A 12,692-nucleotide genomic window follows, 5' to 3' on the forward strand; every position below is an offset into this window, starting at 1 on the left:
GGGTGCTTAGGCATTCAGGTCAATAGTATCAAAAAACACTACCGCAGTTAACTTATTCTAATATTTAGGGTTTTGCTTTGTAGGGAACATCCAGGCAGACATATCTGGGTTAAAATGCTGTCTGAAAGCAAATGTCCCAGGGCAGCTGGTTTAGGCCTCATGACTCACTTTCACATCTCCTAGGCTGTGGTCACCCTACCCAGCTTTTACAGTACCACACAGAATTCTGTGGCTTCACAGAAATACTCATCCAATAGGCCCCAGCACAAGTCAGAAATGTATCTCTTCTGGATTACATCCACGTAGAGATGAGCTAGTCTTCCAATCGTGAAAATAAAAGCTAGGCTGAATGAAGGGTTTATGGAATATCTAAAACACATGTTCTTTAAAGTCAACAACACAGAATGATTACCATTCAGATTTACTGATGACATGCCTAGAAATCACAGGATCTTCTAAGATTCTCTTTTCTGAAATACTCACTAGCTGACTATACTAGATACAGTCTAGCATTTCATCTAATTATCAACTAACAGCTTTAAAAGAGAGCTGACAAAGTATTGAGCACAATAGAAACTACTTCATTTTTAAGTTAAAAATCAAAATGTTAATGCTTCAGTCTATGGCTCCCATTAGATCCTCAGACACTAATACTTAAGTTTTTTGAACCCATATACTACGAGCTAGAAATAATAATGTAAGAATCAAAGACAATTATTTCCTAAAAACACTCCCTACCATCTTCTGGGAATTATAAAGATGACAAAAAGTGACCAACAGAATTACACCCACCTGTGGGTTTTCATGTGCTTTTTGCAATTTAGTGAAGTCTTAAATGTTTTTTGGCAATAGGGACACATATAGGGACGAAGGTCGTTGTGGATACCCATGTGTCGCCGTAAGCTGCCACCAGTAGTGAAAGCCCCATTACATATCAGACACTTGAAAGATTTCAGTCCCGTGTGTGTTCGGACATGCGCTTTGAGCACGCCTGCAGAAACAAAGCCTCTTCCACACTGAGAACATTTAAAAGGTTTTTCACCTGTATGGGATCTTAAAAAAAATACACATTTTAATGAGTAAGTTTGTTATCCTTGCGTAATGCTTTGTGACTAGAATGCACTCTTGCATTTCACTTCACTTGATCATCACATCTTTTACAGCTAAGCAGCCAATGGCTCTCCACATTTTACAAATGAGGAAGCCTGAGACTCAGGGTGCTTAAGCAAGCTGCCTGAAGTCACACGACAGAGATGAACCTAGAAGCCAAGGCTTTTCTAAGTTCTCTACTTTTTTCATGATATCGCACTGTCCCTCAAGATTAAGGTTCAACTTCCCTTTCACTGTGGCTAGCACTGAGAATTAATCTAAACTCTGATAAATATATCTGAAAAACATAAACAGAAGTCTAATAAAGTAAACCAAATACTTTGATATTTCTTGGAAATTGCAAACAGTGAAATTTAATGGGCATATACATAAAATCCAGTGGCAATTTCTGGGTAAAACAGTATAGTCAAGACATTAAAGAATAAAAATATTAATTACCAATAAATATTTTGGAGTCAAATGTGACACCTTAAACACCAAAAGCTAATGCTACCATCCTAAGTCATCAGGTCACCAAGTCAGTTAATGATACTAAATTTCCGTCTGTGAATCTGTTACCTTACCTGATGTGTTGTTTAAGGTGGCAAGATTTTTTATATGCACGATGACAGTAAAAACACTTGTATGGTCTATCTGCTTCATTTACAAAATTATTATTAAAATAGCTTTGGAAAAACTGGTTTTTTGGAATGGGCTGGATAAGACCTACAAACCAAAAGAAAAGCAGACATGATTCACTGTCAAGGCTAGTAATAATATTAAATGTCACAAGGCATATGTTTTACCCAGAAGATGAAAATTCTGGTAAGTTAGATTCTAATGTTGCAACTATGTTATTTTAATTGTGTTAGAAACTGGCTATTCAAAGAATATCTATGGGAAAACATAAATTAATATATGTATAACATTATAAATTAATATATATTAATGTTCCTCAATTTTTCAACATGAGAAATATCCAGTCACAATTACTTCCCTTGATGCCACAGCCAATTTGTAATGAATTTCTACATTTACTTTCTATATAGGCATTTGTTGACATGGAATTTACACAACTGTCCACAATTCAGGTTAAGCAGGATTTAAATACCTTGTTTCTTCAGTACAAATACTGCACACTAGGTACTATAATAAACTCAAAACCAAAGTGATTCTAACATGATCTTTTGTTCTAAAATGGTTAGCGTTTTCACAGATATCACTAAAGATATCACTAAAGATATCTGTGAAAACGCTAACCATTTTAGAACAAAGGATATCCTTTGTTATTAACCATAAAGGTATCTTTTGTTATTTGTGTATCTACAAATAACAAAATTACTAACTTAAATATTTCAGGTTTTATATACATTTACTAAATAACGAATTCCTTCTGATTGACCATCTAATAAATATGACTTGATCAAGCTACTGCATTATATCAGCAATTCAGGACAAACTTAGGGGTAAACTTTTGAGTTCCTTAAAAGTCCCTTGGAACGCTAAGAGGAAGAGGTACGCAATCAGTCCTCCATCAGCCTTGGGCTGCTCCGCCTCCTGCACAGACAAGGAGGCACTGGCCAAGCCTCTGTCCTCTGCCCACAGCTCTCCACTCTCAGTCCTCTCTCCTCCCTCAGTCGTACCTTCACTTCTATGCAATGATTAGCAGGATGCACCTCTTAACACACATGAGAAATATCTTCTCTCCTGACTTATAGATTCCATTTCAATTTTTTCCCCTAAAACGTACTTCTCCCAGCTTTCCTAGTTGCAAGCCTGGAACAGTCTTCTCCTGGTCTCCAAGGCTGAGGAGCCCTGGGCCTCAGAGAGCTCCCTTCCCTTTCTTGTACTAGGCATCTGCCAGTCCTGGTGGTCAACAGGAAAGAGACATTGCTCCAATGTCTCTTAACTTGAATCTTCCCTTCTTTTTCCACTGCCACCAATCTCAAATAACAGCAAAAAAATTACAAATTTCTTTTTTTTTGTAAAAGGGAATTTGACAGTCCAACCAATTTCACCTAGTTCATTATTAGACTTAAAGAAATTCACCTATGATTCCTGATGCTTGCATCAGAACCTTACCTATTTTTCAAAAAGTATTCAGAACCCTCCCTTGTGATTTGTATATATAATCCACACAGCACAACCCTTAAGACTGCCAAGGCTTTTCTCATCTTACAAGCCTTCTGGACCAAAAGAGCTATGTCAAAGATCTCTCTCCAGGCCACTCTGACACCACCCTTGCTTGACAGCACAGTCTCACTTTTTCCTCACAACTCGTCCTGCTCAAAAGAGAAAACTGCAGGCTGGGCACAGTGGCTCACGCCTGTAATCCCAGCACTTCAGGAGGCCAAGGTGGGTGATCACCTGAGGTCAGGAGTTTGAGACCAGCCTAGCCGACACAGGGAAACCCCGTCTCTACTTAAAAAAAAAAAAAAATACAAAAATCAGCCAGTTGTGGTGGCACACACCTGTAGTCCCAGCTACTCATGAAGCTGAGGCAGGAGAATCACTTGAACCTGGGAGAGAGAGGTTGCAGTAAGCCAAGATTGTGCCACTGTACTCTAGCCTACTCCATCTCAAGAAATGAAGAAAAGAAAGAGAAAATGCAGGCATCCAGTACACAACTACCACCTTCCCCAGGATACACATGCTGTGACATGCAGACTGAATGCCATGTCTGGTTCTCAAAAACAGTGATGGCTAACCCTGGACTCAGGTATTCTCTCTGTCAAGGAGTCCCCTAGACTTATATGTATCCCTATTGCCAAAAACATTTAAGACTTCACTAGCTAGCTTGCTCAATGAACATTCAGTTATTCTCATACTGGCAGAAAAATATCTAGTTTACTAAAGTAAGCTATGATCCCAATGGTAGTTTACTCAAATGCCTTCTGTAGCACACCATCAAGTATTTAACTGCTAAGACTGTCTGGCATGGCACTCAACACGCCATCTGCTATGTCCCTCTGTATCTTTACACTCTTACTGTGCCCTGGATTTCCCATCTCTGCATCTTATTTCCACTTCTGTGCCAGTCACTGCTTGTCCTCATGTCTTTTCCCCATTCTACCAGGCTTTCAGCTTCTTCAGCCTGGGACTTCCATCGTAATCACTGACATAGCTCTGAGCCCACCTACCACCTGCAGTTAAGAGGATACACAAATATGACTGAAGAAATTGACCCCTGTTCTCAGCGTGTAGGGAATTAAGAGAATGAAAGAAGAATGCACAAATTCAAACCAAGGTCATTTATTTATCGTCTTATGGTCTACATTTATTGGACACCCATGTGTTTAGGGAACTATGTGAGGTTCTTAGAAGAATTACCCTGAAAGGTGAACAGAAAACTAATATGACTATTTTTCAAAATGGCAACTAAAAAGAACGATGCTTTTGGTCACTACTAACTACGCTTATAAAACTTCATATTTCACATGCCCATCTCAGAGGGCCTCCGTGGTGATATATAACAGCAACTACTGTAATATTAGAAACAATCATTTAGAATTTTATACAGATAGTTTCAATAACTATTAGCATAAAGTTAATTAAAATTATAAACTCCAACTAATATTTAATAAGCCATTTTCTTGCTCCTTGTTAAACTTAATGGAATGAATTTTAAAATAAAAATAAAAATTTTAAAAACTCAGCTGGGCACAGTGGCTCACACCTGTAATCCCAGACTTTCGGAGGCCAAGGCAGGTGGATCACCTGTGGTCAGGAGTTTGAGACCAGCCTGACCAATATGATGAAACCCCGTCTCTACTAAAATACAAAAAATTAGCCGGGCGTGGAGGTGGACACCTGTAATCCCAGCTATTCTGGAGGCTAAGACAGGAGAATTGCTTGAATCTGGGAGGCAGAGGTTGCAGTGAGCCATGATCACACCACTGCACTTCAGCCTGGATGACAGAGCGAGACTCTGCCTCAAAAAAAGAAAAAAAATTTTAAAACTCTTTTTACCACTAAAATGAATTATATAATACAGAAGTAGAAAACTCTATATCTTTTATTAGATATGTAATACGTAAAACAAAAGCAAGAAAAAAGATGCAGCAAAGTGAAATTACTTCAAGCAGTTAAGTATATAAATTCATGGAAGTAGGTAAACTAGGAATTCCAAATTCACAAAGTCATTTTTAAAAAGTAAGAACCCTCCAATGGTTGTCTTATATCTGTTTCCAGGGGGAAGAAAACAAGACACTTCACAAATAGAAAAACCCAACATTGCTCTTGCCATTTCCCACGCCAAAAGACACTATGTCTTATGAGAGGGGGAAGAAAGGCTACCAACTAGTCAGAGCTGACTTCCATTAAGTCAAGTTAGGATTGCAGGTGAGTCTCTCCCTGGAGCTGTGCAAGCAGACACTAAGCTCATTTGATGGCACAACCATGTGCTTTCCCAGGAGCAGTCCAGGCTTCAGGCTACACCTGATTTAGCCCCTTTTTTTTTTTTTTTTTTTTTTGAGACGGAGTTTCGCTCTCGTTACCCAGGCTGGAGTGCAATGGCGCGATCTCAGCTCACTGCAACCTCCGCCTCCTGGGTTCAGGCAATTCTCCTGCCTCAGCTTCCTGAGTAGCTGGGATTACAGGCACGCGCCACCATGCCCAGCTAATTTTTTTGTATTAGTAGAGACGGGGTTTCACAATGTTGACCAGGATGGTCTCGATCTCTTGACCTCGTGATCCACCCGCCTCGGCCTCCCAAAGTGCTGGGATTACAGGCTTGAGCCACCGCGCCCGGCCGATTTAGCCCCTTTACACAGACAAACCCCACCAGCAGACCCAGCCCCTGATGCTGGTGCTCTAGCCTTTACTGAAGAACTGAAGCAAACTGATACCAGATTCTGATCTGGAGACCTCCACCCTGAGATCACACCAGGCCTCACCGCTCTGAGCCCTAAGGAGGCCCAGGGACCACTCTCCTCTCTGTGTTATCCCCCATCCTGCCGCAGGGTCCCCCCAGCATCCACTTATGCAGCAGACGACCCACAAGTCTTCCAATCTCCTTCCAACACTTTCTCCTGTGGCTTCTGGAACCCACACTGCACAGTGAGCAAGTGCTCCAGCATAAACAACTTCACAGAATGCTCAGTTCATCGTTTCCTTCCCACAGCTGTACCAAGCTATAGCCCTCAGAGCTCTCTCATGCTTCCTCCTATCTGCTTTTTGAGTCGGATGAACCCTAGTCTAGTATCTTAGCCTGTCTTCCATCTCCCAGTCTATTAGATCATCTGTCTTCACTCCCTTCCCAGTCCTGCCTGGACTCCATGAACCGAATTACTTTCTCCAATCCCTTATCCAATCCACTCTTATGCAACCTCCAACTCATGTGGCCCCTTCTCAAATAATTCAGAATACCATAAAAAGACATATACGCACACAAAAGGAAATTGCACAGTAACATCTCTCACAAAACAAAATTCAGTTTAGTGTATACTCTAAGAAAAAAACTCATTACACATGAACATAAGTGAGATCAACCACACATGCTGTTCTGTAATTACCTGCTATACTTAATACAGACACATTAACATCTTCCCACGTCACGACATATGACCTCATCTCCATCACTCTTTGGATGTCTGCACAGAATTCCATGGCACCAAGGTTTGTTCATCATACTTTTGAGGAATATTTTGATTGCCTCTAACTTTTCACTATCATAAACAATGCTGCAATGAACAATCCTCATATATACAACTGTTATCTTAGTTATTTTTCCCCAGACATGGAACTCTACCCCGTGGGGGTTGTAGCTAGGTATGTGTACTTTGGAACAGAACCCTAGAAGACTCTGAGCCCTTGTGGTGAGGGAGAAGGATGTTTCTTCTTTGAGCCAGTAAAGAAGTAAAACAATAGGCTCATTTTTCGAGTGCTTTATTTTTCACCTTGACTAATCTTAAATACAAAGTTCTGATCAAAGTTGGGCTAATTATCAGGTCTCAAACTTTGAAGAAAAAAATTGAGAAATTAAACATACATAAAAAGTCCTATATTAATCATTTCTACTATATTATCAGTCCTTTGACATGTTTGTTTCTTATACAAAGAAACTACTTATCTCAGAGAAAGGCATGAATAAATTTTAGTTAATTAACACCTGAAAAAGAAACAAGAAATATCCTCGAAGCATCCTAAAATTCCTTCTATAATAACAGAAGCAAAAGCTTCATCCTGTAGGCTGCCTGGGGGAAATACAAGTATTCTTACCACAGCTTTTATATACAGTATTGCACATAGTAACAAAATGTAAATCCTCAAAAAAGAATGTGAACATAACACATATTATACATCATACATGACTATCATAAATGTGATATACAAGGTTTGACAAATGGGTTTACAAGTACTTGTATTAATATGACAAGCAAGTATATTAATAGGATTAATACATCAAAAAAAAACTTGAAAGATCCATCATTACATCCTTGACATTTAGAATAACAGAAAACCAAAGCCTGGCTCATATCAAAGGAAAGATATTTCAAACATTTATGCTAAGCAAAATGAAAAAATGGTGACAATATTTATATAAAGTCATATAATATAGAAAAATAGTTAAAACAGATATGTCATATATATGATTTTAAAATCCAGAAGAAGCTCCAGATCAGAATATCATAATTGCACGTCTCCAATATTTCTTCAGACTGCACATTGAAAATTTAGTTCCTTAGCTTGAAGGAACAAGCATAACAAAGAGAATATCTAGTGAAATGCAATCGCTACAGTGTCATAAAAATATAATATCCAAGTTCCATAAAGACTAATAGTGCTTTACACCAAGATATAATTATTATACTATCTGAAAATCACAGTGTGCTCTTCCATAATTCTGTGCTCAGCAGGACTACGGAAGTGGCTGCGGAAGGAAGTGAATTGTAGATGAAACACAACCCTAGTCTAACAAGTCAAAAGACCCAGATTCTAGGTCCACCATGAACACCAGCCAGCTGGGTGACCCACAAGCAAAGTCAGCAATTCTCTCTAGACCCTAGTTGTTACATCCACAAAAATGAAGATCAGGGAATGCAGGGAAGTTTTGGAAGGAAAATTTTTTAGTTCCCATGCAGCTCTATAAGTTTCTAAAAATTTATGACCAAATGTACTATACCATGCAAAAGTGCTTCCTTAATAATCAGAGAATGAATTACTTGGCATAGTATTTTTAATGTATTCTAATGCTGTTTAAAAGGAGAGGCTTCGTGTAAAACATATTGCATTTTGAGTAACTACACTGAACTGGAAGAGCTCATCTCCCAGCTAGGTCACATAACAGTATTCTGTGCTAAAACCTTCTTATCATGTTTTTTAGCAAACTCTGTCCCCCAAAGGTTATGATAGCCACGTCTTTTCTGTAGCCTCTAAGGAGTCCAGAGTCTGAGAGAAGAGATGAACACAAATATAAATAACAAAAAAATTAAGCATAAGACATAGTTACAATATTTTACAATTTACAGTATGAAGCTCCCTCTAGGAATCATTTCCCTCATGTGTCCCAGTCAGCCTAAACCAAAGAAGTCAACGTCCACTCTCTGGTTTAAGATACAAGCATCTGTGAAGCCAATAAGTAAAATATATTCCATTTTAACCCTGAAAAATTTCTGAAAAGTCAAGACTCTAACTCAACTGAAGATTCATAAACCTGAAGTCAAGAAACTCATGGGTGTGTAACCTGATTTATGGCAACCTGAAAGAAGAAACTGGTCTGTTGTTTCATTTTTGAGCAACCAAAACTAGACAAGGATATCAAAGTATTCTAAGCTATTATGGGGTTTTCGATCCCACTCTATGCTAAAAAACAATTAAATATAATAATAATTACAGTTCCTAGGAAGCTTAGTACAATTCATATATAAAATTATCAGACTTTTTTTTTTTTTGAGACAGTTTCGCTCTTGTTGCCCAGGCTGGAGTGCGGTGGCGCAATCTTGGCTCACTGCAACCTCTGCCCCCTGAGTTCAAGCCATTCTCCTGCCTCAGCCTCTTGAGTAGCTGGAATTATAGGTGCCTGCAACCATGCCTGGCTAATTTTTTTATATATAGTAGAGATGGGGTTTTGCCATGTTGGCCAGGCTGGTCTCAAACTCCTGACCTCAAGTGATCCGCCCACCTTGGCCTTCCAAAGTGCTAGGATCACAGGCGTGAGCCACCAAGCCCAGCCAGGTTGGTATTTTGGTGAAGATCTTTTACCATCTTGTCAATTTGTTGTGTATTTTAGAGTATTCTATTTCTTCTACAGTCAGTTCTGCCAAGTATATTATTCTAGAAAAGATTCATCAAAATTTTCAAATATATTAGCAAAAAGTCATAGAGTATTTGCAAACAATTGTTACCTCATTTGTATCTGTGCTTACAACTTCTTTCTCATTCCTAATATTATGTTTTCTCACATTTATTAGTGACCAGTCATCTATTATTCTGTTCATTTTTTGTCTTCTATCTTCAATTCCATTATATATATGAATTCATGGGTCCCCAAGCCCAGGCCACCTGTTGGGAACTGGGGGCCAGGCAGCAGGAGGTGAGCAGCAGGTGAGTGAGTTTTACCACCTGAGCTCTGCCTCCTGTCAGATCAGCAGCGCATTAGATTCTCACAGGAGAGGGAGCTCTATTGTGAATCCTGATTCTCATATGAGTGCAAACCCTATTGTGAACTGTGCATGTGAGAGATCTAGGTTGCACGCTCCTTCTGAGAATCTAAAGTCTGATGATCTGAGTGGAACAGTTTTACCCTGAAACCATTCTCCCACCCAACTCCCCATCTGTGGAAAAATTGTCTTCTGCAAAACTAGTCCCTGATGACAAAAAGGTTGGGAACTGCTGTACTAATTCCTTTCTGCTACTTTCTTTTAATTTTCCTAGTTTTTGAGTTAAATATTCATTTTCAATCTGTCTTATTTTCTAATAATACTCAAAAGTCTTAATTTTTCCTAGGACAGCTTTGGTCCATCCAATCTGCTTACATAATACTCAACATCTATAGTATGCAGTGTCTGTTTTGAGTCCTTCTTTTCATGTAATAAAATTTTGGATGGCTATTTTATGTAAGTTTTTCAGTGAACTATAATCAAAGATTGTATCCTGTATAAAATCAACTTCTGGGAATTTATTGAAATTTTTCTGTACCCTAGAATGTGATCAACTTCTGTTTCATGCATATTTAAAAGTGTGTAATTTAAGGCAAAAGATTATATAAAGCTATTAAGTAACACTTTTCATATGTGTGCTCAAATCTCCTTCAGTTTTAGTGTGTTTGTTTAAGTTGACCTAATTAAGGATATTTCACTACACTTGAGAATTTGAGTATTTCCTCCTTCTTCAAATTCTTTTTGGTTTCTATATTTTGATGTTAAACTCTTAGATTCACACAAGTTTATGGCTATTGATCATCTTATTGGTGGCCCCTTATTTATAACAACCTAAAATCTCTCTGTACACTACGTTTTGGAATAAAGGAATTATATTTTGTTTACTATGCTTACAGATTGAATTATCTTTCCTAGGAAAGTAGTGAAATACAGAAACTGCATAAAAATATAAATTCACATACAGAGTTTAACAAATGCTATGGTCTCAATGTTTGTGATCCCCCAAAATTCATGTAGTAAAAGGCAGGACCGTTGGGAGGACATAGACAGAAGGCACCATCCATGAGGAGGAGAGACCTCACGAGACACTGAATCTGCTAGCACCCTGATTTCAGACTTCCCAGCCTCTAGAACTGTGAGAAGTCAACTTCTAGTATTTATAAACTGCTCAGTCAGTGGTATTTTGTATTCAGGAGCTCAAACAAACTAAGACAATGAGGTTTCTTAAAAATTTTTTTTCCTGGATTTGGTGTAAAAGTAGAGGTTTCTTAAATTTTGTTCTAGTACTGACAGAAATAATTTTTCTGAAGATTCTAACAAGCAGCGTTTTCTTTCTAGATTAACAAAATCATAGTTTGGGTTGGTTATAATAAGATTGAATCTAAAAAGAACTTATAAGCAGGTAGAATTTTCTTTTCCTTTTTAATCCAAAGATTAAAGTAGCCCAAATAACACAAAGAACGTAAAGATGAAAACAACAACGTGCACTGTATGTTTCACATAAAAACCACTTGTCACCTTTGATGGTTCCATTAAGGCAGCAATGTTTCTTCAATGAGGACTTTTACACTACTGTTTTCACTTACACATTATTTGTCTCTTAAAAAACGATTTGAATAGCAGTTTGGATACAATTAGGATTTTAATCTTGATTGTAAAACATGCTAGCCCATAAAGCAAAACAAGGCTTAACACAGATCTCATTAATACTATGCCTAAAAAACTAATTAACTACATAGACCATAATTTGCATACACAATTCATGAAACAGCAAAGAAAAGAGTACTCGATAAATTGTAACGACTCCCTGCAACCCCTCTTACCTAAGTCAGTTATGAGGATTGGTTCCTGCAAAGGAATATCAGGGACTGGAGCATTCGTCTTGCCAACACGAACCTTTGCAGGTTTTCGCTGGTGCCTCATTTTCCTTAATTCCGTATGTTTAAAGTGGGAAGCAATGTGAGTCTTCCTATGGCCTGAGGTTCGAAATTTTTTGTCACAGTGAGGACAAGCAAAAGGTCTAACTCCTAATAAAAATAAAATCACATTTTAGAATTATTTCAAGAAATTACATCTCAACAACAAATGCCAACATAAAATATTAGTATTTCCAATACTGATTTGAACCTTAAATTTATTAGGCCATGCTTATAATTTCATGGATATTGTAAATTATTTTCCCTTGTTTGCATAGAGTGCATATTACAGATATGAAGGCATGTAATAAGAGCATTTTAAGTATATAAAAAAAGAACATTTAGTATTTTAAGGCCAAGGTCTTAAATTGTAAAATATGGATATTCAAACAACTAGTACTTCTTAAAAATTCTACAGTATGTAAGGATGCTTTCTCTCTCAAGTCCTCATCTGGAAAGTGGCTTAAGGACACCGGCCTCCAGGGCTGCTGCTGGGATTATGTAAGCTAATGTTTAAACAGCACTTAGTAATGTCTCACATTTTGCAAACAAACAATAAACAGTAGTTGCTACTGATTGTGAACTATGATAACAGTACTAACATCCTCTTAATGACCCTCTTACTACTGTGCCCCACTTCTAAAGAATATTTCCTTGTTTTATAATTTTATTAGCAAATGAAAATGTAAATTTCAAAGAAAGACATACAACAAAATTGAGTAACTTCAGCTTTGTCAAACACTTAATCCACATGGTCAGCCCAGCGGAGGATCCCTGAGGGAATTCGGGAGATACTGCCAATGAGTACAGGGTTTCTTTGAGTGGGGAGTGGTGATAAAAATGTTCCAAAATCAGACAGTGGTGTGGGTTTCACAATTCCAAATTGTATACATTAAAAGGGTAAATATTATAACATGTAAATTACATCCCAATAAATATATCATTTAAAAAAATTTGGAGCTCCATAATGAAAGATTTCATGCCTTAATACTGATTAGAAGGCCTCAGTACAAACAGGTCCCTGATCCTCCCCCGGCCCAGCTAAAGCCTTCAGATCTTCCCAGATCATATGGAGACTACACATTGT

At 38.0% G+C, this 12,692-nt stretch overlaps 1 protein-coding gene across 9 annotated transcripts in view; it reads right to left on the reverse strand.

Moving 5' to 3' along the window:
• ZNF236 (zinc finger protein 236) overlaps positions 1 to 12,692 on the reverse strand; it is a 156,212-nt gene that overhangs the window by 66,206 nt on the left and 77,314 nt on the right. For all 9 annotated transcript variants that reach the window (XM_021673529.2, XM_021673528.2, XM_012465427.3 and 6 more), the window contains 3 exons: positions 11,513 to 11,716; positions 1,674 to 1,815; positions 793 to 1,053 (listed from right to left, as the gene is read on the reverse strand). In XM_021673529.2, coding sequence (XP_021529204.2) covers positions 793 to 1,053; positions 1,674 to 1,815; positions 11,513 to 11,716 — 607 coding nt within the window. The remainder of the gene's footprint in view (positions 1 to 792; positions 1,054 to 1,673; positions 1,816 to 11,512; positions 11,717 to 12,692) is intronic.

Source organism: Aotus nancymaae, unplaced genomic scaffold, assembly GCF_030222135.1.
Source record: "Aotus nancymaae isolate 86718 unplaced genomic scaffold, 86718_ANA_hifiasm-v0.15.2.pri h1tg000020l, whole genome shotgun sequence".
In the NCBI taxonomy this organism is placed as follows: Eukaryota; Metazoa; Chordata; class Mammalia; order Primates; family Aotidae; genus Aotus; species Aotus nancymaae.